Genomic DNA, 21,409 nt, shown 5'->3' with positions numbered 1-21,409 from the left:
GGGACAGGGGAGGGGGTGGCAGGGGACAGGGGAGGGGGTGGCAGGGGACAGGGGAGGGGGTGGCAGGGGACAGGGTTGGGGCTGGGAGGGGACAGGGCTGGGGCTGGCAGGGGACAGGGGAGGGGGTGGCAGGGGACAGGATTGGGGCTGGCTGGGGACAGGGTTGGGGCTGGCAGGGGACAGGGGAGGGGGTGGCAGGGGACAGGGCCGGGGCCGTGGTGCAGCTCTGCCTTATCTCAGCCCCCTCAGCTCTTCCGTCCCTTCTGACAGCTCCAGCCCTGTCCCCCCTCCCCCCGCCCAGCCCTTTGGCACAGCAGCGGGCACCCCTTAGCACCCCGAGGAACACCATGGGATGTGCCAACCCCACCCTGCACCTTCCCATGGAGCACTCAACGACCCCAGCCCCCTGGGAGCCTTCCTCCCGCCTGTGCCATTGTCCTCTCCCTCCAGGGAGCCCCCCGGCCCCCTCGGGGTGCTGGCCATGGAGGGGGGGTCGGTGCTGAGTCCCTCGTCCCGGGAGCGGCGCCGGGCGTGGGCCAGGCAGAGTCGCTGCTGGAGAGCTGCGGTGCTGGAGAAGGAAGAGGAGGAGGAGGAGGAGGAGGAGGAGGCAGCGGCTGCTGCCCTGCAGGACGATCCCGAGCTGCAGCCACCCGCCCTGGACGACGTCTTCCTGGAAGGTCTGGAGGGGGGGGGGAGAGGAGGGGAAATGCAGCCCAAGGGGCAGATGGCATGGGGGGAGGGGGTCCCCAGCTGCTGGGTCCCCCCAAGGCTGTTTCTGTGTCCCCCTCCCCTCCCCCATCCCAGGAAGCTCCTCCAGCAAGATAGAGACCTGGCTGCAGGAGTGCAGGTGAGCCCCGGGGGGGGTCTCTGCTGTCCCCATGGGGGGCTTTGGTGTCACCACGGGGGTGCCACCGGCCCTGGGGTGATGCTCAACGCTTGCCTCTTCCTGAGCTGGCATGTGGGGGGCACGGTTGGCACGTCCACACCTCTTGCCCTGTCGGGTCCTGGCTCTGCCACACGCCGGGGCTGCCAGCGTGGGTGGTGGTCCCATGCCCAATGACACCTGGGTGCCACCAGGAGACCCCCTGGCTGGGCTGGGAGAAGAACCTCAGCACCAGGCTGGGCATCTCCAGGGCCTCCTGGGGGGTCTGGGAGTCGGTTGAGGGCACCTCCCTCCTGGGCATCCCTGCCATGGTGCCCCCAGCTGGGTGCCCACTGGCTGCCTCCTGGCTGTCACCAACATCTCCAGCCCTGTCCCCACCATGCTCAGCTCTCCCATCCCACCTCCAGCCCCCCAGGTTGGGGGCTTGGGGGGGGGGGGGGGATGTGACTGGGGTTTGGCTCTGGCACAGGTCAGCAGTGGAGGTCCCTCCAGAGGAGCCAGGCCCCTGTGGTAGGTTGGCTCTGTCCCCAGGGGCTGCTTGGTGGCCTCTGGGCACCTCCAAAGCCCACAGGAGGTGCAGGGCAACGGGCAGGGAGGTCCCCAAAGGCCTCCAGCCCTGTGCCCACCTCTGGTGCCCCTGCCCCTCGCCAGGCTTTGCCCTTTTGCAGGCTGTGGCAGCTATGGGACCAGCTTGGAGGATGACCTGACCCTAGGAGCTGAAGGTACCAAGGACCCCCCCTCAGGGTGTCCCCTCCTGCCCTGCCACTGTCCCTCTGCCCGGGGCAGAGCTGCTCTGTAGAGGAAGTGGGCAAGCAGGAGCAGACCCAGGGGCACAGCCCCCACTGGCAGCTTTTCCTCCAGGAGGGTTTTGGTGGGGGCTGGGCTGTGCCCAGGCTCTGTGCCCCCCTCCCACAGGGGCAGGACATGCCCCAGGGTGGCCAAGTGTGGGACCTGTCCCCAGAAGGCCACATCTCACCCTCTGCCACCTCTCTGCTCCTTCTTCCCAGCTCTTCTGCTAGCAGGGAGAGACAAGACCAGGTGAGGGTTGGGCTCCCAGGGGGGCACTGCGGGCTCACCACCCCCCTCCCCCACCCTGGCAGCACCCCCTTTGCCCTGCCCTGTCCCCTGCCCACCACAGAGCTCTGAGGCACCAGCAGCCCAGCCTGGGGCACAGCATGGCCTCCAGTACCACCAAGACCAGCTCCAGGTAGGGGCATTGGGAGGTCTCCTGGGGTGGGTTTCAAGCCACCTTCTTTTTTTGGGGGGGGAGGGGTGAGGGTTCGAGATGGTCCTGGTGAGGCTCAGCTGGGGCTGTCGCCCCCCTCCCCCCCTCCTCCAGCATCTCCGAGGTCCTGGAGTGGTGGCAGGAGGACGCTGAGGAGATCCTCTCAAACCTGGGCTTCGTGCAGGGTGGGCAGGGGGCCGTGGGCCGTGTCCCTGCTCGCTTCTTCTCGGCTCCTTCCCGTGCCAGTGGCATCGACTTCCAGCTCTTCCTCACGGCCCAGCTGCGGCGCCTGGAGCTGGAGGACCCCTGCCTGCTGCTGGCCAGTGAGTGCCGCCCCCGGCCCCAAGCCCTCTGCCGCCCACCGCCCACCGCCCCCAGCAGGGCTTTGCCTCCCCGGGGTGGGCTCCACCGCCCCCAGCAGGGCTTCGCCACCCCGGGGTGGGCTCCACCGCCTCCAGCAGGGCTTCGCCTCCCCGGGGTGGGTTCCACCGTCCCCAGCAGGGCTTTGCCACCCCGGGTGGGTTCCACCGTCCCCAGCAGGGCTTCGCCACCCCGGGTGGGTTCCACCGCCCCCAGCAGGGCTTCGCCTCCTCCGGGTGGGCTCCACCGCCCCCAGCAGGGCTTCGCCTCCTCCGGGTGGGCTCCACCGCCCCCAGCAGGGCTTTGCCTCCTCCGGGTGGGCTCCACCGTCCCCAGCAGGGCTTTGCCACCCCGGGTGGGCTCCACCGCCTCCAGCAGGGCTTTGCCTCCTCCGGGTGGGCTCCACCGCCCCCAGCAGGGCTTTGCCACCCCGGGTGGGCTCCACCGCCCCCAGCAGGGCTTCGCCTCCTCCGGGTGGGCTCCACCGCCCCCAGCAGGGCTTTGCTTCCTCGGGGTGGGCTCCACCGCCCCCAGCAGGGCTTTGCTTCCTCGGGGTGGGCTCCACCGCCCCCAGCAGGGCTTTGCCTCCTCGGGGTGGGCTCCACCGTCCCCAGCAGGGCTTTGCCTCCTCCGGGTGGGCTCCACCGCCCCCAGCAGGGCTTTGCTTCCTCGGGGTGGGCTCCACCGCCCCCAGCAGGGCTTCGCCTCCTCCGGGTGGGCTCCACCGCCCCCAGCAGGGCTTTGCTTCCTCGGGGTGGGCTCCACCGCCCCCAGCAGGGCTTTGCCTCCTCGGGGTGGGCTCCACCGTCCCCAGCAGGGCTTTGCCACCCCGGGTGGGCTCCACCGCCCCCAGCAGGGATTTGCCTCCTCCGGGTAGGCTCCACCGCCCCCAGCAGGGCTTTGCCTCCTCGGGGTGGGCTCCACCGCCCCCAGCAGGGCTTTGCCTCCTCCGGGTGGGCTCCACCGTCCCCAGCAGGGCTTTGCCACCCCGGGGTGGGCTCCACCGCCCCCAGCAGGGCTTTGCCTCCCCGGGTGGGTTCCACCGCCCCCAGCAGGGCTTTGCCTCCCCGGGGTGGGTTCCACCGCCCCCAGCAGGGCTTTGCCTCCCCGGGTGGGTTCCACCGTCCACAGCAGGGCTTCGCCTCCCCGGGGTGGGCTCCACCGCCCCCAGCAGGGCTTCGCCTCCCCGGGGTGGGTTCCACCGTCCCCAGCAGGGCTTTGCCTCCCCGGGGTGGGTTCCACCGTCCACAGCAGGGCTTTGCCTCCCCGGGTGGGTTCCACCGCCCCCAGCAGGGCTTTGCCTCCCCGGGGTGGGTTCCACCGTCCCCAGCAGGGCTTTGCCTCCTCCGGGTGGGCTCCACCGCCCCCAGCAGGGCTTCGCCTCCTCCGGGTGGGCTCCACCGCCCCCAGCAGGGCTTTGCCACCCCGGGTGGGCTCCACCGCCCCCAGCAGGGCTTTGCCACCCCGGGGTGGGCTCCACCGTCCCCAGCAGGGCTTTGCCACCCCGGGTGGGTTCCACCGTCCCCAGCAGGGCTTTGCCTCCTCCGGGTGGGCTCCACCGCCCCCAGCAGGGCTTTGCCTCCTCCGGGTGGGCTCCACCGCCCCCAGCAGGGCTTTGCCTCCTCCGGGTGGGCTCCACCGCCCCCAGCAGGGCTTTGCCTACCCGGGGTGGGTTCCACCGCCCCCAGCAGGGCTTTGCCTCCTCCGGGTGGGTTCCACCGTCCCCAGCAGGGCTTTGCCTACCCGGGGTGGGCTCCACCGTCCCCAGCAGGGATTTGCCTCCTCCGGGTGGGCTCCACCGCCCCCAGCAGGGCTTTGCCTCCTCCGGGTGGGCTCCACCGCCCCCCGCTGGGCTTTGTCTCCTCGGGGTGGGCTCCACCGCCCCCAGCAGGGTTTTGCCTCCTCCGGGTGGGCTCCACCGCCTCCAGCAGGGCTTTGCCACCCCGGGTGGGCTCCACCGCCCCCAGCAGGGCTTTGCCTCCTCGGGGAGGTGCCGAAGACCCCTCCCCGTGACATGTTTCCCCGGGTGTGAGCTGCAGGAGCGCTCCAAACCCCGCTGCCAGATCCACAGAGCCTTCCTCTGCCCTTCCTCATCTCCTTCCCACCCCTCCAGGTCGCTTCCAGCAGGTCCAGGCTGTGGCTGCCACCGCCGACGCTTTCTTCTGCCTCTACTCCTACGTCTCCAGGACCCTCCTGCAGCGCTTCTGCCCCTCCCCCGCCTCCTGGCTTTGTCCCCACGTCCCCGAGCTCCGCCTGGGACCCCCCCCGGCCCAGCGCCCCCTACCCCGCGGAGCGCCTGAGGAGGGTGGTGTCCACCCTGTGCCTCTACACCTCCCCAGGGGATGGCACCAGCCCGGTGCCCACCGGGCAGCCCGGTGCCCTGGGGAAGGTGGCGAAGGAGGTGCTGGGGCCGGCGCGGGAGGAGAAGTTTGGCTTTGACCCTGCCGATGGCCCCCAGGGGTGGGGAGGGGGCAGGGCTGTCCCCGAGTGTGCCCAGCAGGGTGATGCTGATGCCCCGGGGCGCTGCGGAGGGGGCAGGGCTGTCCCTGGCTGTCCCCAGCAGGGTGGTGCTGATCCCCTGAGGCGCTGCAGGGGTGAGCAGGATTTGTCCCCAAGGCCAGCCCCGGGACAGGCACTTGGGGACACATCCCTGGAGCCATCCTGTCCCCACGGCCGGGGGAGTGAGGGCAGCCCCCCGAGGGTGGCTCAATGGGGCCGGGGTGCTCCATGCCCGGTGGCAGCAGGACACAGCAGCACCAGGACGCTGCCGTGAATGTCACCTTGTCCCCAGCACCAAGTCCCCTGGACCCCCACGCTGGCTGCGGCTGGCTGAGTGTGGGTCACCCCTGAGTGTCCCCAGGGGGTGGGACCTGAGAGGGGCTCCAGCCTCGGCTCCTCGGGGACCACCCCTGGGAGGAGGATGTGGTCCCGGGGGTGCCACCTGAGTGATGCCCTGGATCCCACTGGGACACATTCCCTGGGAGATGGAGGTCCCCAGGGTTGGTGGAGCAGGAGGTGGCAGCTGGGAGGTCCCCAGAGGGATGTGGAGTGGCAGGATGGTGACACAAAGGGGCTGCAGCCCCCCAGGAAGGGGACATCAGCCCAAGGACACCACTGCCAGGAGCTGGTGGACTCCTTCGAGACGGAGGAGGTGAGGAGTGATGACAGGGGGGGGGGGGGGGGGGAGTTGATGGGCACAGAGGGGTGGGGGGCAGGCTGGAAGTGGAGGGGACGGAGCTGGAGCAGGAAATATCCCTGGAGGGCTCTGAGGCTTCCAAGGATTGAATGGTTTAGACAAAGAAAATAATTGGGGGTGTCACATGAAGGGAACCTCCTAGCACCAAATTTCTTTTGCCATTTGGTGTGTTTTGAGGAGAGAGACTAAATGGAGCTTGCAATCCTTGGCGAGCCCCACCCTGCCTGCAGGTGCTGAGTGCCAGCGAGGAGGAGGAGGAGGATGGTGATGATGAAGGGGATGATGGTGAGGGTGAAGGTGGTGCCCACCACCCAGCAGGCCTCCCTCTCCCTCCACCCCTCCACTGCCCTCCGAAAACATAAGCCCTGGATCGTTCCCACCCTCCTGGGTGGCACTGAGGCTGGTGGAGCTGCCAGGCCAGAAGATGCCTTGTGCCACCATGTCCCCTCCATATGCCCTCCATGCCCCCTCCACATCCCCTCCAAGCCCTCTCCATGTCCCCTCCATGCCCCCTCCATGCCCCCTCCACATCCCCTCCATGCCCCCTCCATGCCCCCTCCATGCCCCCTCCATGCCCCCTTCACATCCCCTCCATGTTCCCCCCAATGCCCCCTCCACATCCCCTCTATATGCCCTCCATGCCCCTTCCATGCCCCCTCCACATCCCCTCCATGCCCCCTCCACATCCCCTCCATGCCCTCTCCATGCCCCCTCCATGCCCCCTCCACATCCCCTCCATGCCCCCTCCATACCCCCTCCATGCCCCCTCCACATCCCCTCCATGCCCCCTCCATGCCCCCTCCGTGCCCCCTCCACGTCCCCCCCACGTCCCCTCCGTGCCCCCCTCTCTCCAGGCTTCCTGCTCCGTGCCAGCAGAGGGCAATCCGACAGCAGTGGCTTCGTGGAGGAGCCTGTGCCCGGCCAGCTGCCCGCTGCCCACGGTGCCAACCAGAGGCTTTGAAGCCACCACGCAGGACCTTGGGCTTGCCCTGGGCGCAGATGGAGCCGCTGGGGGCAGCCCCTGCAGGCTTTGGGCACAGGGAGAGCAGAGCACAGCTGCACACGCGTGGGAGGCACGAGTGGGGTCACGAGTGGGGGTGAGGGGGCACTGTGTGGGTGTTTGGCACCGAAACTTTTGGATTCAAGGCTCTTTGGTGTCCTCCCCAGGCTGCTGGCACCGAGGCGGCGCTGGGGGAAGGTCTCCTCCAGCCCCGGGGATGTGTTCCCTGTGCCCAGCCCCCTCGGGGACGTCTCTGGCACTTCGGTCCCAGCCCGCCGGCAGACACGAGGAGGGGGCACCTGCTGGGCACAGCGGGCAGCACACTGGGAAATAAAAGCCCCCCAGAGGGCAGGTGCTGGCCCTGTGCCCTGCCTGTAGCTGCTGGGGGCGCTGGGGTGGAACCCTCCCCCCCCTGCCCCCTGCCTCCCCTGGGGAGCTCCACTCAGATCTGGCACTTCCCTGGGGTGATGCCACCCAGGGTGGGGGTCTCCTGCCCTCCAAACCGCAGGTGCCCCCCCCCCCCCTGCTCGAGGGCTGAGAGTGGGGCTGGGTAACCGTGGTGGTGCCCACGGGGCTGTGTACCCAGGCTGGGTGCCAGCCCAGGGGTAGGGCTGGGAGCAGCCCCCCCACCCCGGGGGGATCGTTTGACCTCTCCAACTCCTCCCTCCCCTTCTGAGCCTCCTCTGGTGCCCTTATCAGGGTGCCCAGGGCTCTTCCTGCCACCCTTCAGCCTGCCTCCAGGCTCTGCCCTCCCAGCCGAGCTGAGCAGCAGGAGGAAACCGCGGGGAGATGATGTCCCCCCACCCAGCCCCCAGCCCCAGAGCTGCCCGTGGGGGGCATGGAGCACCGTGGGGAGCAGCAGGGGGGTCCCTGTGCTGCCCCTACTCCTGCAGGCCTGGCTGGCAGGCAGTGGAGCTCAGCACTTTGGTGCCCTCCCAAAGAGCAGAGGGCAAGGGAGGCTCTGCCCTGCCCCAGGCAGGAGTCCTGGCACCAGTCCTGGGCTGCCCAGCTGCAGAGGGGCAGGGAAGTGCTGGGCAGAGCCCAGGGCAGGCTGGGAGGGTGCTGAGGGCACTGGAGGCTGTGAGTGCTGGGCAGAGGCTGAGCCTCTGCGTCACACCTGGGGAGATTTGGTTCCCCTCGAGGAGCTTCCTGCAGCTGGCAGCAGGATCAGAGCCTGGGGCTGAGCACCTCTGGGCAGGGGCTCTGCCCCTCCTGGGCACCAGCAGCAGGCAAGGGCAAGGCAGCAGCCGCTGGGGGATGCTTTCCTGGGGGCTGTGGGGTGCCCAGGGGCAGGCAGGAGGGGGCAGAGGAGCTGCGGGGGGAGCTGAAGGTCGAACAGAGCCAGGGCAGGATGAGAGCAGGGCTGGAAGGACCTCTCCGGGGGGCTCCATGGACAGCCTGGAGCAGGAGAAACCCCTCCAGGGGGTGGTGGTCTCCACCTCCGGGGTGACTGAAGGGGGAGAAGTGAGAGCTGGCACCCCCAGGGAGGTGCTGGATGTGGCCCAAGTGCCCAATCTGCCCCTCAGACCCCTCCCCACCCCAGTGTCACCTCCTGTCCCCACCCTACCCCCCCCCCCGAGCTGGGCAGGGGCTCTGCCCCTCCTGGGCACCAGCAGCAGGCAAGGGCAAGGCAGCAGCCGCTGGGGGAAGCTTTATTGGGGGCTGTGGGGTGCCCAGGGGCAGGCAGGAGGGGGCAGAGGAGCTGTGGGGGGAGCTGAAGGTCACCCCCAGCCCCCAGCCGGGGCGGGGGTCCAGGAGCTGCTGGAAGCCTGCGAGGAGCCAGGGAGGCTGCGAGGGAGGAGCAGGAGGAGGACAGATCCTGGTGCCCAGTGCCAGCCCTGCCAGGGAGCCCAAAGCACAGCATGGAGGGGGAGCTGCTCCTGGCACCTCTGCTTCCCCCCAAGCCTGCTGCCAGGTGGCACTGCCAGCCCAGCACTGGCAGCAGAGGAGCTGCTGGGACACAAGGGGGATGTGGAGGTGGCAGGGGTGGCATCAGGAGGGGATGGGGGAGGGGGTGGGGAGGGGGTGAGGAGGGGATTGGGGAGGGGGTGTGGGGGGCGTGGGGAGGGCTGGGAGGGGGCAGAGTGGTTGGAGGTGGTGCCAGGGTGGTGTGGGGGCAGGGGGTGAGGAGGGGATTGGGGAGCTGAGTGCTCAGGCCAGGAGCAGAGCAGGGGCTGGGCACGATCCTGGGCACCCCTGGGGAGTGCTGGGAGTTGCCAGAGCCCCCAGGAGAGAATCCCCCAACCCCCAAATCCCCCCAGCCCTGGAGCTGCACCCCTGGCAGTGCCAGGCCACCTCCAGTGCCCAGCCAAAGAGGGACTCACTGTGCTGGCTGCCAGCTGTCATCTGCAGGAGAGAAACCATCCCAGGGCTGAGAGCTGGCACAGTGCCACCCTGCCCCCTCCCCAGGAGCACCCAAAGCAGCCTCAGGAGCACCCAAACAGCCCCAGGAGCACCCAAAGCAGCCCCAGGAGCACCCAAACAGCCCCAGGAGCACCCAAACAGCCCCAGGGGCACCCAAAGCAGTACCAGGAGCACCCAAAGCAGCCTCAGGAGCACCCAAAGCAGTACCAGGAGCACCCAAAGCAGCCTCAGGGGCACCCAAAGCAGCCTCAGGAGCACCCAAAGCAGCTCCAGGAGCACCCAAAGCAGCCCCAGGAGCACCCAAACAGCCCCAGGAGCACCCAAAGCAGCCTCAGGAGCACCCAAAGCAGCCTCAGGAGCACCCAAAGCAGTACCAGGAGCACCCAAAGCAGCCCCAGGAGCACCCAAAGCAGCCTCAGGAGCACCCAAAGCAGTACCAGGAGCACCCAAACAGCCTCAGGAGCACCCAAAGCAGTACCAGGGGCACCCAAAGCAGCCCCAGGAGCACCCAAAGCAGTACCAGGAGCACCCAAAGCAGCCTCAGGAGCACCCAAAGCAGCCTCAGGAGCACCCAAAGCAGCCCCAGGAGCACCCAAACAGCCCCAGGAGCACCCAAAGCAGCTCCAGGAGCACCCAAAGCAGCCTCAGGGGCACCCAAAGCAGCCTCAGGAGCACCCAAAGCAGTACCAGGAGCACCCAAAGCAGCTCCAGGAGCACCCAAAGCAGCTCCAGGAGCACCCAAACAGCCTCAGGAGCACCCAAACAGCCTCAGGAGCACCCAAAGCAGCCCCAGGAGCACCCAAACAGCCCCAGGGGCACCCAAGGCAGTGAGATCCTGCCCTGCCCTGCCCCTCCTCACCCAATGATGTTGGCACTCAGTGCCCTCAGCAGCTGGTCCAAGGTGTCCACCAGCAGAGCCCAGAGCCCAGTGTTGGCCCTGGCCACCACCACAGGATCTGCAAGGGGAGGGCAGAGCTCACCCAGCACCCCAGGGGGTCCCCAGTGGGGTCCTCCTCACCACCCCCCTCCCTCCCCTTCCCCTCCCCCACCCCAATCTCTGCCCCTGAGCTTTTCCCCCCGGGCTGGCAGCTTGGCCAAGGCCACCCCCAGCCCCCCTGTGCCCACCCTGAGGAGCTGCAGGGGGCCTGAGGGTGCTCAGCGGGGAGGGGTCCTGCCCCAGGGGGCTTCCCCCACCTGCCTTGGAGCCTTGGAGGGGGCTGCAGGAGCCTCCTCCCCCCCCCCCCCCACCTCCAGCCACAGCCTCAGCACCACAACAGGAGAGGACCCCCAGGGATCTGCTGTGTCCTGCAGGATTTGGGGTGCAGGGAGGGGGGTCCCAAAGCTCTGCCTCGCAGCCCAGACCCCCCCCCAGCAATGCCCCACGGGACCCCCACTCACGGGCAGCTGCAGGAGGGGTCTCAGTGGCAGGAGCTGCAGGAGGCAAAGAGACAGCAGCAGCCCCTCAGGGGGGGTTGGGACTCCCCAGCACACACTGCAGCCCCTCCCCCACCCCCCCCCCAGCCCCTGCAGGGCTCCCACCCCCTCCTCAGCCCCAGCAGGAGCCCCCCCAGCACCAGCCCAGGCTCCTGCCCAGCTCACCAGCAGCAGCCAGGCTGCAGAGCAGCCCTGCCAGCAGCAGCACCACCCAGAGCTGCTTCATCTCCGAGGCTTCAGAGCACAGCCACGGCCAGGAGCCCCCCAGGGATGAGCTGGGGCTGGGGGCTGAGCCTTATGAAGGCAGCCAGGGGCTGGGGGAGGCTCGGGGGGGGGCTGGGGATTTTCCAGGGCTGGGCAGATGGCGGTGCCAGGGCAACCAGCCAGGGGCAGGCTTGGCACAGGTTACCCCCAACAGCCCCTCAGGTGCCAGTGCCAGGCTCAGAGCACCCAAAGCAGCTCCAAGGGCACCCAAGGGCAACCAGAGCAGCCTGAGGAGCACCCAAAAGAGCTCCCAGAGCACCCAAAGCAGCTCCAGGAGCACCCAAAGCAGCCCCAGGGTACCCAAAGCAGCTCCAGGAGCACCCAAAGCAGCCCCAGGGGCACCCAAAGCAGCTCCAGGAGCACCCACATCAGCTCCAAGGGCACCCAAGGGCACCCAAATGAACCTGAGAGAACCCAAAGCAGCCTTTGGGTGCTCCTGAGGCTGCTTTGGGTGCTCCTGGAGCTGCTTTGGGTGCCCCTGAGGCTGCTTTGGTGCCCCTGGTACTGCTTTGGGTGCTCCTCAGGCTGCTTTGGGTGCTCCTGGAGCTGCTTTGGGTGCTCCTGGAGCTGCTTTGGGTGCCCCTGGGGCTGTTTGGGTGCCCCTTGGGCTGTTTGGGTGCTCTGGATCTGGTTTAGGTGCTGAGTGCTGCTGGGGGTGGTCCTGGAGGCTCCCAGGAGCTCAGGACTGAGCCCCCACACTCCAAGGCCTCTCCTTGGCCTCTCACAAGTGCCCACCCCGGGGTGCCCACCCCAGCCCTGGTGCCTGGCCCTCTGCTGCCAGTGGCCAGGATGGTGCCAACCTCTGTGCCCTGCAGGGCACTGGAGGCAGAGGGGAGGAGAAGCTGTGAGGAGCCTCAGGGCTTCCCCACGGAGGGCAGCCAAGGATGGGATCAGCCCTGTGGCACCTGTGGGTGCCGTGGGGGCACAGTGCCAACGTGCCAGGGCTGCTTTGAGCTGCCTCAGAGCTGCCCAAGGTGCTGGAGCCTCTGCAGAGGACCACCCAAGGCTGGAAGCTCTCCAAGCTGTGGCAGTGCCCTCCAGGGTGCCAGCCTGGCCCCCCCAGCTCAGCCAGGAGCAAAACCTTCCACAGCACCTGGGAAAGGTCCAAATCCTGCTGGGAAAGGTCCAAATCCTGCTGGGAAAGGTCCACATCCTGCTGGGAAGGCCTTGGTGGAGCAGAGCTGGAGCTCAGGACCACCTTGCTCACGCCTGAGCAGCTGCCCTGGTGCCAGCTGCCTGTGCCCATGGCAGGGGTTGGGGCTCGGTGCTGAGGTTGTGCTTTGGGTCCACATCCTGCCCCCTGCTGCCCCCAGCCCCAGGGCAGAGCTCTCAGCTCCTCCTCTCCCTCCCTTTTCCCACCAGGGATGAAGTAAAAAGTGCCCTGAGAAGCTGTGCCCAGCTGGCACAAATCCTGCCCGGGGCACTGGGCGAGGGAGGTGCGTGGAAAATTCCAAGGATTGCTCCAGCAGTGCCCAGGGCTGAGGGCTCCTAGGGGGGTGCTGAGGAGCTCAGGACCCCTCCTCATGGGGCCATGGAGAGTTACAGCCCTGAGAGCCTGCAGAGCCTTGGCACTGGGGGGGGGGTGAACCAAGCACCCCCTGGCATGGTGCCACCCAGCTCTGCCCACCCCAGAGCAGAGTCAACCCCTCCTAGGGACTGGAGCCCAGCAGGGAGGTGCTGCAGGGCACCTTTGGGTGCCCCTGGTACTGCTTTGGGTGCTCCTGGGGCTGCTTTGGGTGCTCCTGGGGCTGCTTTGGGTGCTCCTGAGGCTGCTTTGGGTGCCCCTGGTACTGCTTTGGGTGCCCCTGGTACTGCTTTGGGTGCTCCTGGTACTGCTTTGGGTGCCCCTGGTACTGCTTTGGGTGCTCCTGGGGCTGCTTTGGGTGCTCCTGGGGCTGTTTGGGTGCTCCTGAGGCTGCTTTGGGTGCCCCTGGGACTGCTTTGGGTGCTCCTGAGGCTGCTTTGGGTGCTCCTGGGGGGTGGTGGGGGGTGGTTTGGTTGTTGGGTTGGTTGTTGTGGGGGGTGGGGTTGTTTGGGGGTTGTGGTTTGTTGTTGGTTGTTGGGTTGGTGGTTGGGTTGTTGTTGGGGTGTTTGGTTTTGGGGTGGGTGTTGGGGGTTTGGGGGTTGTGTTTTTGTGTTGTTTTTGTTGTTGGGTGGGTGGGGGGTGGGTGGGGTTGTGGTGTTTGTGGTGTTGTGGTGGGTGGTGGTTGTGGGGTGTTGTGTGTTGTGGGTGGTTTGTGTGGTTGTGGTGTGGGGTGGGTGGGTGTTGGGTGTTGGGGTGTTGGGTGTGGGGTGGTGTTGTTGGGTGGTTGGTTTGGGTGGTGGTGGTGTGTTGGGTGTGTTTGGGTGTTGGTGTTTGTGTTGGGGGTGGGTGGTTGTGGGTGTTGGTTGTGGGTGGTGGTTGGTGGTGGTTGTGGGGTTGGGGGTGGGTTGGTGTTGGGGTGGTGTGTTGTGGTGGTGTGGTTGTTGTGGGTGGTGGTTGTGTGGGTGTGGTGGGGTGGTTGGTGTTGTTTTGGGTGGGTTGGGGTGGTGGGTGTGGGTTGGTTGTGTGTTGTGGGGTGGTGTGGGTGTTGTGGGTGTTTGTGGTGTTGTGGTGGTGGGTTGTTTGTGGTGGTGGTTGTGGTGTGTGGTGTTGTGTTGGGGTGTGGTGTGTTGTGGTGGGTGTTGTTGGGGTGGTTGGTGTGGGGTGTTGGTTGTTGGTGGGTTTGGGGGTGGTGTGGTTGGTGGGGTGTGTGTTGGTGTTGTGTGTGGTTTGGGGTGTGGGTGGGTGTGTTGTGGGTGGTGGGGTTTGGTGTGTGGGGTTGGTTTGGGGTGGGGTGGTGGTGGGTTGGGTGTTGGTTGGTGGGTGGGTGTGGTGTGGTGGTTGGGGTGTTGTGTGGGTTTGGGTGGTGGGGTGGTGGGGTTTGTGTGTTGGGTGTTGGTGTGGGTTTGTGGGTGGTGGTGTGGTGTGTTGGTGGGTGTGGGGTGGTGGTGTGGTTGGTTTTGGTGTGGTGGGGTGTGGGGTGTGGTGTTGGGGGTGTGGGGTGTGGTTGTGTGTTGGGTTGGGTGGGGGTGTGGTTGTGGGTGTTTGTTGGTGTGGTTTGTTGTGGTGTGGGGGTGGTTGGTGGGGTGTGTTGGGGTTTGGTGTTGGTTGTGGTGGGTGTGGTGGGTGTTGGGTGGGTTGTTTGGGGGTGTGGTTGGGTGTGGTGTGTTGGTGGTGTGGTGGGGTGGTTGTGGTGTGGGTGGGTTGTGGTTGGGGGGGTGTGTGGGTGGTGGTGGGGGTGTGGTTGTGGTTGTGTGTGGGTTGTGGTGGGGGTGTGGGGTGGTTGGTGGTGGGGTGGGTGGTTGTTGGGTGGTGGGGTTGGTGGGGTGTGGTTGGTGGTGGTTTGTGGTGTGTGGGTGGTTGGGTTTGTGTGTGGTGGTGTTGGTTGGGGTTGGTGGTTTGGTTGTGGGTGTGGTTGTGGTGTGGGTGTGTGGTGGTTTGGGTGGTGTGTTGTGGTGTGGGTTGTGGTGTGGGTGGTTGTGGGGTGTGTTGGGTGGGTTGTTGTTGGTGGTGTGGGGGTGGGTGGTGGTGTGGTTTGGGTGGTGGTGTGTTGGTGTGGGGTGGTTGGGTGTTTGTGTGGTTTGTGGGTGGTGGTGTTGGTGTGGTTGTGGGTTGGGTGGTGGGTGGGTGTTTTGTGTGGTGGGTGTGGTTTGTGTTGGGGTGGGTGGTGTGTTGGTTGTTGTGGTGTTGTGGTGGGTGTGTTTGGTGTTGGTGGGGTGTTTGTGGTGTTGGGTGTGGGTGTGGGGTGTTGGGGTGGTGGGTGGTTTGGTGTTGTGGGTTGTTTGTGGGTGTTGGTGTGTTGGGTGGTTGGTGTGTTGTTGGTGTGGTGGGTGGTTGTGGTTGGTGTTGTTGGGTGGTGGGTGTGTTGTGGTTTGGGTGGTTGTGTTGTGGGTGTGGGGTGTTTGTGTTGGTGTTGGTTGTGGGTGTGGGTGGTGTTGTGGTGTTGGTGTGTGGGTGGTGGTTGTTGGTGGTTGTGGTGGGTGTTGGGGTGGTTGGGTTGTTGTTGGTGGTGTGTTGGGGTGGTTGTTGGTGTTGTGGTTGTGGTGGTGTTGTGGTGGGGTTGGGTGTGTTTGGTGGGTGGTTGTGTGTTGTGGTGTGGGTTTGGTGTGGGGGTGTGGTTGTGGGTTGGTGGGTTGTGTGGGTGGTTTGTTGTGTGGGGTGGTGTTGGTGGTGTTGGTTGTGGGGTGGTTGGTGTGGTGGTTGTGTTGGGTGGGGTTGGTTTGTGGTTGTTGTTGGGTGTGTTGTGGTGGTGGGTTGTGTTGTGTGGGTTGTTGGTGTTGGTGGGGGGTGTGGTGTTGGGTGTTGGTGTGTGTTGGTGTGGGGTGTTGGTTGTGGTTTGTGGTGGGTGTTGGGTGTGGTGTTTGGTGGTTGGTTTGTGGTGGGTGTGTTGGTGGTGTGGGTTTGGTTGGTGTTGGGGTGTGTGGTGGGTGTTTGGTTGTGTGGTGTGGTTGGGGGTGTTGTGGGTGTGGTGTGGGTTTGTGGGTTGTGTTGGTGTGTGGGGGGTGGTGTTGGTTGTGGGGGGTGTGGGTTGTTGGGTGGTGGTGGTTGGTTGTGGGGTGTGGTTGGTTGGGTGTGGTGGGGTGGGGTGTTGGTGGTTGTGGGGTGGTTGTGGTGGTGGTTGTGGTGGTGGTGCGAGGGGTGGTGTGGTGGGTGTGGGTTGTGGGTTTGGTGTGGTGGGTGTTGGGTGTAGGGGGGGGGGGGGTGTTTGTGTTGGGGGGGGGGGGGGTGGGTGGGGTTGTTGTGGGTGGGGGTGTTGGGGGGGGGTTGGGGGGTGTTGGTGTGGTGGTGTGGTTTGGGGGGTGTGGTGGGGGGGTGGGGTGGGTGGGTTGGGTGTTGTGGGGTGGGGTGGCTTGTGTTGGTGGTGTGTGGGGGTGTGGTGTGTGGGTGGGGGGGGGTGGTTGTGGGTGTGGGTGTTGGGTTTTGTTGGTGTTGGGGTTTGTGGTGTGTGGGTTTGGGGGTTTTGGTTTTGTGTTTGGTTGGTTGTTGTGTGGGGGGGATTTGGGGTGGGGTTTGTTTGTTGGTGTTGTTGTGGGTTGTGGTGTGTGGGTGTGTGGGTGTGGGGTGTGGTTTTTGTGTTGTTGGGGTGGGTGTTGGTGTTTGGGGTTGGTGTTTGGGTTTGGGGGGGTTTGTTTGGTGTTTTTGGTGTGTGTTGGTTTGGTTGTGGTGTTTGGGTGTGTGTGGGGTGGTTGTTGTTGGTGGGGGTGTGTTGTTGGGTTGTTGGTGTGGGTGTTGGTGTGTGTGTGTTGTTGTGTTGTGGGGTTTGTTGGTGGGTTTTGGCCCCTGGGTAAAAAACTGCTTTTGGGTGCTCCTGAGGAGACGGAGGAGATGGGGAAGAAGGAGCCGAAGTGAGGAAGAGGATAGGAGAGGAGAGGGGAGAGAGAGGAGTTGAGCTGGATGTGGTTGTGGTTTGTGGTTTGGTTGTTGGAAGGGGCTGCTTTGGGTGGTTGTTGGGGGGGGGGTGTTTGTTGGTGTGGTCGGGCTTTGGGGGTGCGGGGTGGGGGTGATGGTTGGGTGCCCCTGGTAGCTTTGGGTGCTCCTGCGGGATTGGGTGTCTGGTGGCGCTTTGGGTGCCGGTCGCTGGGGTGTGGGGGGTGCGGTGGGGCTGCTTTGTTTGGGTGTTGGGTGTTTGTGGGTTGGGGGGGGGTGCCCCTGGGGGGGTACTGCTGGGTGGGAGGCTTTGGTGGTAGCTTTGGAGGGGGCTGGGTGGCGTGGTGGGACTGCTGGTGGGGGGGGCTGAGGGGGGCGTGGGTGCGCCCCTTGGCTGCTTAGTGGTGCTCCTGAGGCTGGGGTTGGTGCGCCTAGGGCGCGATGGGTGCCCCTGGGGCTGCTTTGGTGTCCACCAGTGAAGGCTGCTTTTGTAAAAACGTGGTCACATAGAACTGCTTTGGGTGCTCCTGAGGCTGCTTTGGGTGCTCCTGGTACTGCTTTGGGTGCTCCTGAGGCTGCTTTGGGTGCTCCTGGAGCTGCTTTGGGTGCTCCTGGGACTGCTTTGGGTGCTCCTGGTACTGCTTTGGGTGCTCCTGGGGCTGCTTTGGGTGCTCCTGAGGCTGCTTTGGGTGCCCCTGGAGCTGCTTTGGGTGCTCCTGGTACTGCTTTGGGTGCTCCTGGTACTGCTTTGGGTGCTCCTGGAGCTGCTTTGGGTGCCCCTGGACTGCTTTGGGTGCTCCTGAGGCTGCTTTGGGTGCCCTGGGCTGCTTTGGGTGCCCCTGGTACTGCTTTGGGTGCTCCTGGTACTGCTTTGGGTGCTCCTGGAGCTGCTTTGGGTGCCCCTGGTACTGCTTTGGGTGCTCCTGAGGCTGCTTTGGGTGCCGCTGGGGCTGCTTTGGGTGCTCCTGGGACTGCTTTGGGTGCTCCTGGAGCTGCTTTGGGTGCCCCTGGAGCTGCTTTGGGTGCCCCTGGGGCTGCTTTGGGTGCTCCTGGGGCTGCTTTGGGTGCTCCTGGAGCTGCTTTGGGTGCTCTGGGAGCTCTTTTGGGTGCTCTGGAGCTGCTCTGGTTGCCCTTGGGTGCCCTTGGAGCTGCTTTGGGTGCTCTGAGCCTGGCCCTGGCACCTGAGGGGCTGTTGGGGGTAACCTGTGCCAAGCCTGCCCCTGGCTGGTTGCCCTGGCACCGCCATCTGCCCAGCCCTGGAAAATCCCCAGCCCCCCCCCGAGCCTCCCCCAGCCCCTGGCTGCCTTCATAAGGCTCAGCCCCCAGCCCCAGCTCATCCCTGGGGGGCTCCTGGCCGTGGCTGTGCTCTGAAGCCTCGGAGATGAAGCAGCTCTGGGTGGTGCTGCTGCTGGCAGGGCTGCTCTGCAGCCTGGCTGCTGCTGGTGAGCTGGGCAGGAGCCTGGGCTGGTGCTGGGGGGGCTCCTGCTGGGGCTGAGGAGGGGGTGGGAGCCCTGCAGGGGCTGGGGGGGGGGGTGGGGGAGGGGCTGCAGTGTGTGCTGGGGAGTCCCAACCCCCCCTGAGGGGCTGCTGCTGTCTCTTTGCCTCCTGCAGCTCCTGCCACTGAGACCCCTCCTGCAGCTGCCCGTGAGTGGGGGTCCCGTGGGGCATTGCTGGGGGGGGGGTCTGGGCTGCGAGGCAGAGCTTTGGGACCCCCCTCCCCCCTCCCTGCACCCCAAATCCTGCAGGACACAGCAGATCCCTGGGGGTCCTCTCCTGTTGTGGTGCTGAGGCTGTGGCTGGAGGTGGGGGGGGGGGGGGGGGGGGCGGAGGCTCCTGCAGCCCCCTCCAAGGCTCCAAGGCAGGTGGGGGAAGCCCCCTAGGGCAGGACCCCTCCCCGCTGAGCACCCTCAGGCCCCCTGCAGCTCCTGAGGGTGGGCACAGGGGGGCTGGGGGTGGCCTTGGCCAAGCTGCCAGCCCGGGGGGAAAAGCTCAGGGGCAGAGATTGGGGTGGGGGAGGGGAAGGGGAGGGAGGGGGGTGGTGAGGAGGACCCCACTGGGGACCCCCTGGGGTGCTGGGTGAGCTCTGCCCTCCCCTTGCAGCTGGTGAGACCGATGCCAGGGCTGGCAAAGGCTTGGTGACCCTCCTGGTGGACTCAGTGGAGAAGCTGCTGAAGGCTCTGAGTGCCAACGTGATTGGGTGAGCAGGGCAGGGCAGGGCAGCTCTGGGGGGCACTGCCAGCCCCTTCCCACCCCTCCAGCCTGCCTGCTGGGGGGGGAGGTCGTGGGGTGGGAGCTGGGGGCTGTCTGGGTGCTCCTGGGGCTGTTTGGGTGCTCCTGGAGCTGCTTTGGGTGCTCCTGGGCTGCTTTGGGTGCTCCTGAGGCTGCTTTGGGTGCTCCTGGTACTGCTTTGGGTGCTCCTGAGGCTGCTTTGGGTGCTCCTGGAGCTGCTTTGGGTGCTCCTGGAGCTGCTTTGGGTGCTCCTGGGCTGCTTTGGGTGCTCCTGGGGCTGCTTTGGGTGCTCCTGGGCTGCTTTGGGTGCTCCTGAGGCTGCTTTGGGTGCTCCTGGGCTGCTTTGGGTGCTCCTGGAGGCTGCTTTGGGTGCTCCTGAGGCTGCTTTGGGTGCTCCTGGGCTGCTTTGGGTGCTCCTGAGGCTGCTTTGGGTGCTCCTGGAGGCTGCTTTGGGTGCTCCTGGGCTGCTTTGGGTGCTCCGGGTACTGCTTTGGGTGCTCCTGGGGCTGTTTGGGTGCTCCTGGGGCTGCTTTGGGTGCTCCTGAGGCTGTTTGGGTGCTCCTGGAGCTGCTTTGGGTGCTCCTGAGGCTGCTTTGGGTGCTCCTGGAGCTGCTTTGGGTGCTCCTGAGGCTGCTTTGGGTGCTCCTGGGGCTGCTTTGGGTGCTCCTGAGGCTGCTTTGGGTGCTCCTGGTACTGCTTTGGGTGCTCCTGAGGCTGCTTTGGGTGCTCCTGGGGCTGTTTGGGTGCTCCTGAGGCTGTTTGGGTGCTCCTGGACTGCTTTGGGTGCTCCTGGGGCTGCTTTGGGTGCTCCTGGGGAGGGGGCAGGGTGGCACTGTGCCAGCTCTCAGCCCTGGGATGGTTTCTCTCCTGCAGATGACAGCTGGCAGCCAGCACAGTGAGTCCCTCTTTGGCTGGGCACTGGAGGTGGCCTGGCACTGCCAGGGGTGCAGCTCCAGGGCTGGGGGGATTTGGGGGTTGGGGGATTCTCTCCTGGGGGCTCTGGCAACTCCCAGCACTCCCCAGGGGTGCCCAGGATCGTGCCCAGCCCCTGCTCTGCTCCTGGCCTGAGCACTCAGCTCCCCAATCCCCTCCTCACCCCCTGCCCCCACACCACCCTGGCACCACCTCCAACCACTCTGCCCCCTCCCAGCCCTCCCCACGCCCCCCCACACCCCCTCCCCAATCCCCTCCTCACCCCCTCCCCACCCCCTCCCCCACCCCCTCCCGATGCCACCCCTGCCACCTCCACATCCCCCTTGTGTCCCAGCAGCTCCTCTGCTGCCAGTGCTGGGCTGGCAGTGCCACCTGGCAGCAGGCTTGGGGGGAAGCAGAGGTGCCAGGAGCAGCTCCCCCTCCATGCTGTGCTTTGGGCTCCCTGGCAGGGCTGGCACTGGGCACCAGGATCTGTCCTCCTCCTGCTCCTCCCTCGCAGCCTCCCTGGCTCCTCGCAGGCTTCCAGCAGCTCCTGGACCCCCGCCCCGGCTGGGGGCTGGGGGTGACCTTCAGCTCCCCCCACAGCTCCTCTGCCCCCTCCTGCCTGCCCCTGGGCACCCCACAGCCCCCAATAAAGCTTCCCCCAGCGGCTGCTGCCTTGCCCTTGCCTGCTGCTGGTGCCCAGGAGGGGCAGAGCCCCTGCCCAGCTCGGGGGGGGGGGTAGGGTGGGGACAGGAGGTGACACTGGGGTGGGGAGGGGTCTGAGGGGCAGATTGGGCACTTGGGCCACATCCAGCACCTCCCTGGGGGTGCCAGCTCTCACTTCTCCCCCTTCAGTCACCCCGGAGGTGGAGACCACCACCCCCTGGAGGGGTTTCTCCTGCTCCAGGCTGTCCATGGAGCCCCCCGGAGAGGTCCTTCCAGCCCTGCTCTCATCCTGCCCTGGCTCTGTTCGACCTTCAGCTCCCCCCGCAGCTCCTCTGCCCCCTCCTGCCTGCCCCTGGGCACCCCACAGCCCCCAGGAAAGCATCCCCCAGCGGCTGCTGCCTTGCCCTTGCCTGCTGCTGGTGCCCAGGAGGGGCAGAGCCCCTGCCCAGAGGTGCTCAGCCCCAGGCTCTGATCCTGCTGCCAGCTGCAGGAAGCTCCTCGAGGGGAACCAAATCTCCCCAGGTGTGACGCAGAGGCTCAGCCTCTGCCCAGCACTCACAGCCTCCAGTGCCCTCAGCACCCTCCCAGCCTGCCCTGGGCTCTGCCCAGCACTTCCCTGCCCCTCTGCAGCTGGGCAGCCCAGGACTGGTGCCAGGACTCCTGCCTGGGGCAGGGCAGAGCCTCCCTTGCCCTCTGCTCTTTGTCCGTGGACCCCCACCCCCCCCCCGGAGATGTCCTTCCAGTCCTGCTCTCATCCTGCCCTGGCTGGGGACCACCCTGGTGGTCCCAAACGTGGCTGCTCCTCCTCCCCCACCCCTACCCTGCAGGTCCTGTGGGGGTTGAGCTGTTGGCTTCGGAGCTTTGACACCCCCAGGTCTGCCAAAAACCTGCCTGGGGAGGGGGGGGAGGAAGGGGGAGAGGGTGGGGAGGGGAGGGGGGAGGTGGGGGTGGTTGCCATGGCGACGAGGATGATGCTGGCAGCTCCGTGGGAAGCTGGAGACCTTCCTGGGATACTGGGGGAGGAAGCAGCTCCAGAGGGGCACAGCTTCTGGGGGGCTCCTGGGGGGGGGTCTCACCTCCTGCAGGGGTCCTGGGGGGGGGGTCTCACCTCCTGCAGGGCTCCTGGGGGGGTCTCACCTCCTGCAGGGGCTCCTGGGGGGGGTCTCACCTCCTGCAGGGGTCCTGGGGGGGGGTCTCACCTCCTGCAAGGCTCGTGGGGGGGTCTCACCTCCTGCAGGGCTCCTGGGGGGGGTCTCACCTCCTGCAGGGCTCCTGGGGGGGGGTCTCACCTCCTGCAGGGGTCCTGGGGGGGGGTCTCACCTCCTGCAGGACTCCTGGGGGGGGGGTGCTCACTCCTGCAAGGTCCTGGGGGGGTCTCACCTCCTGCAGGGGTCTCACCTCCTGCAGGACTCCTGGGGGGGGGGTCTCACTTCCTGCAAGGCTCCTGGGGGGGGGTGTCTCACCTCCTAAATTAAGGATTTCAA

At 66.5% G+C, this 21,409-nt stretch overlaps 1 protein-coding gene across 1 annotated transcript; it reads left to right on the top strand.

Annotated features, from left to right (window-relative positions):
- The first annotated feature begins 481 nt into the window (after positions 1-481).
- On the top strand, positions 482-6,625 carry TESPA1 (thymocyte expressed, positive selection associated 1). The gene is made up of 8 exons (XM_054399027.1): positions 482-677; positions 805-847; positions 2,223-2,431; positions 4,582-4,719; positions 4,808-4,928; positions 5,556-5,619; positions 5,895-5,949; positions 6,519-6,625. The coding sequence occupies exons 1-8, from the start codon at positions 482-484 to the stop codon at positions 6,623-6,625; spliced, it is 933 nt and encodes a 310-aa protein (XP_054255002.1).
- The last annotated feature ends 14,784 nt before the right edge of the window (positions 6,626-21,409 follow it).

This window comes from Indicator indicator, unplaced genomic scaffold (assembly GCF_027791375.1).
Source record: "Indicator indicator isolate 239-I01 unplaced genomic scaffold, UM_Iind_1.1 iindUn_scaffold_287, whole genome shotgun sequence".
Classification (NCBI taxonomy): Eukaryota; Metazoa; Chordata; class Aves; order Piciformes; family Indicatoridae; genus Indicator; species Indicator indicator.
Note: the sequence above shows the minus strand (reverse complement) of the source record. Positions and strands in the feature narration are given on the sequence as shown.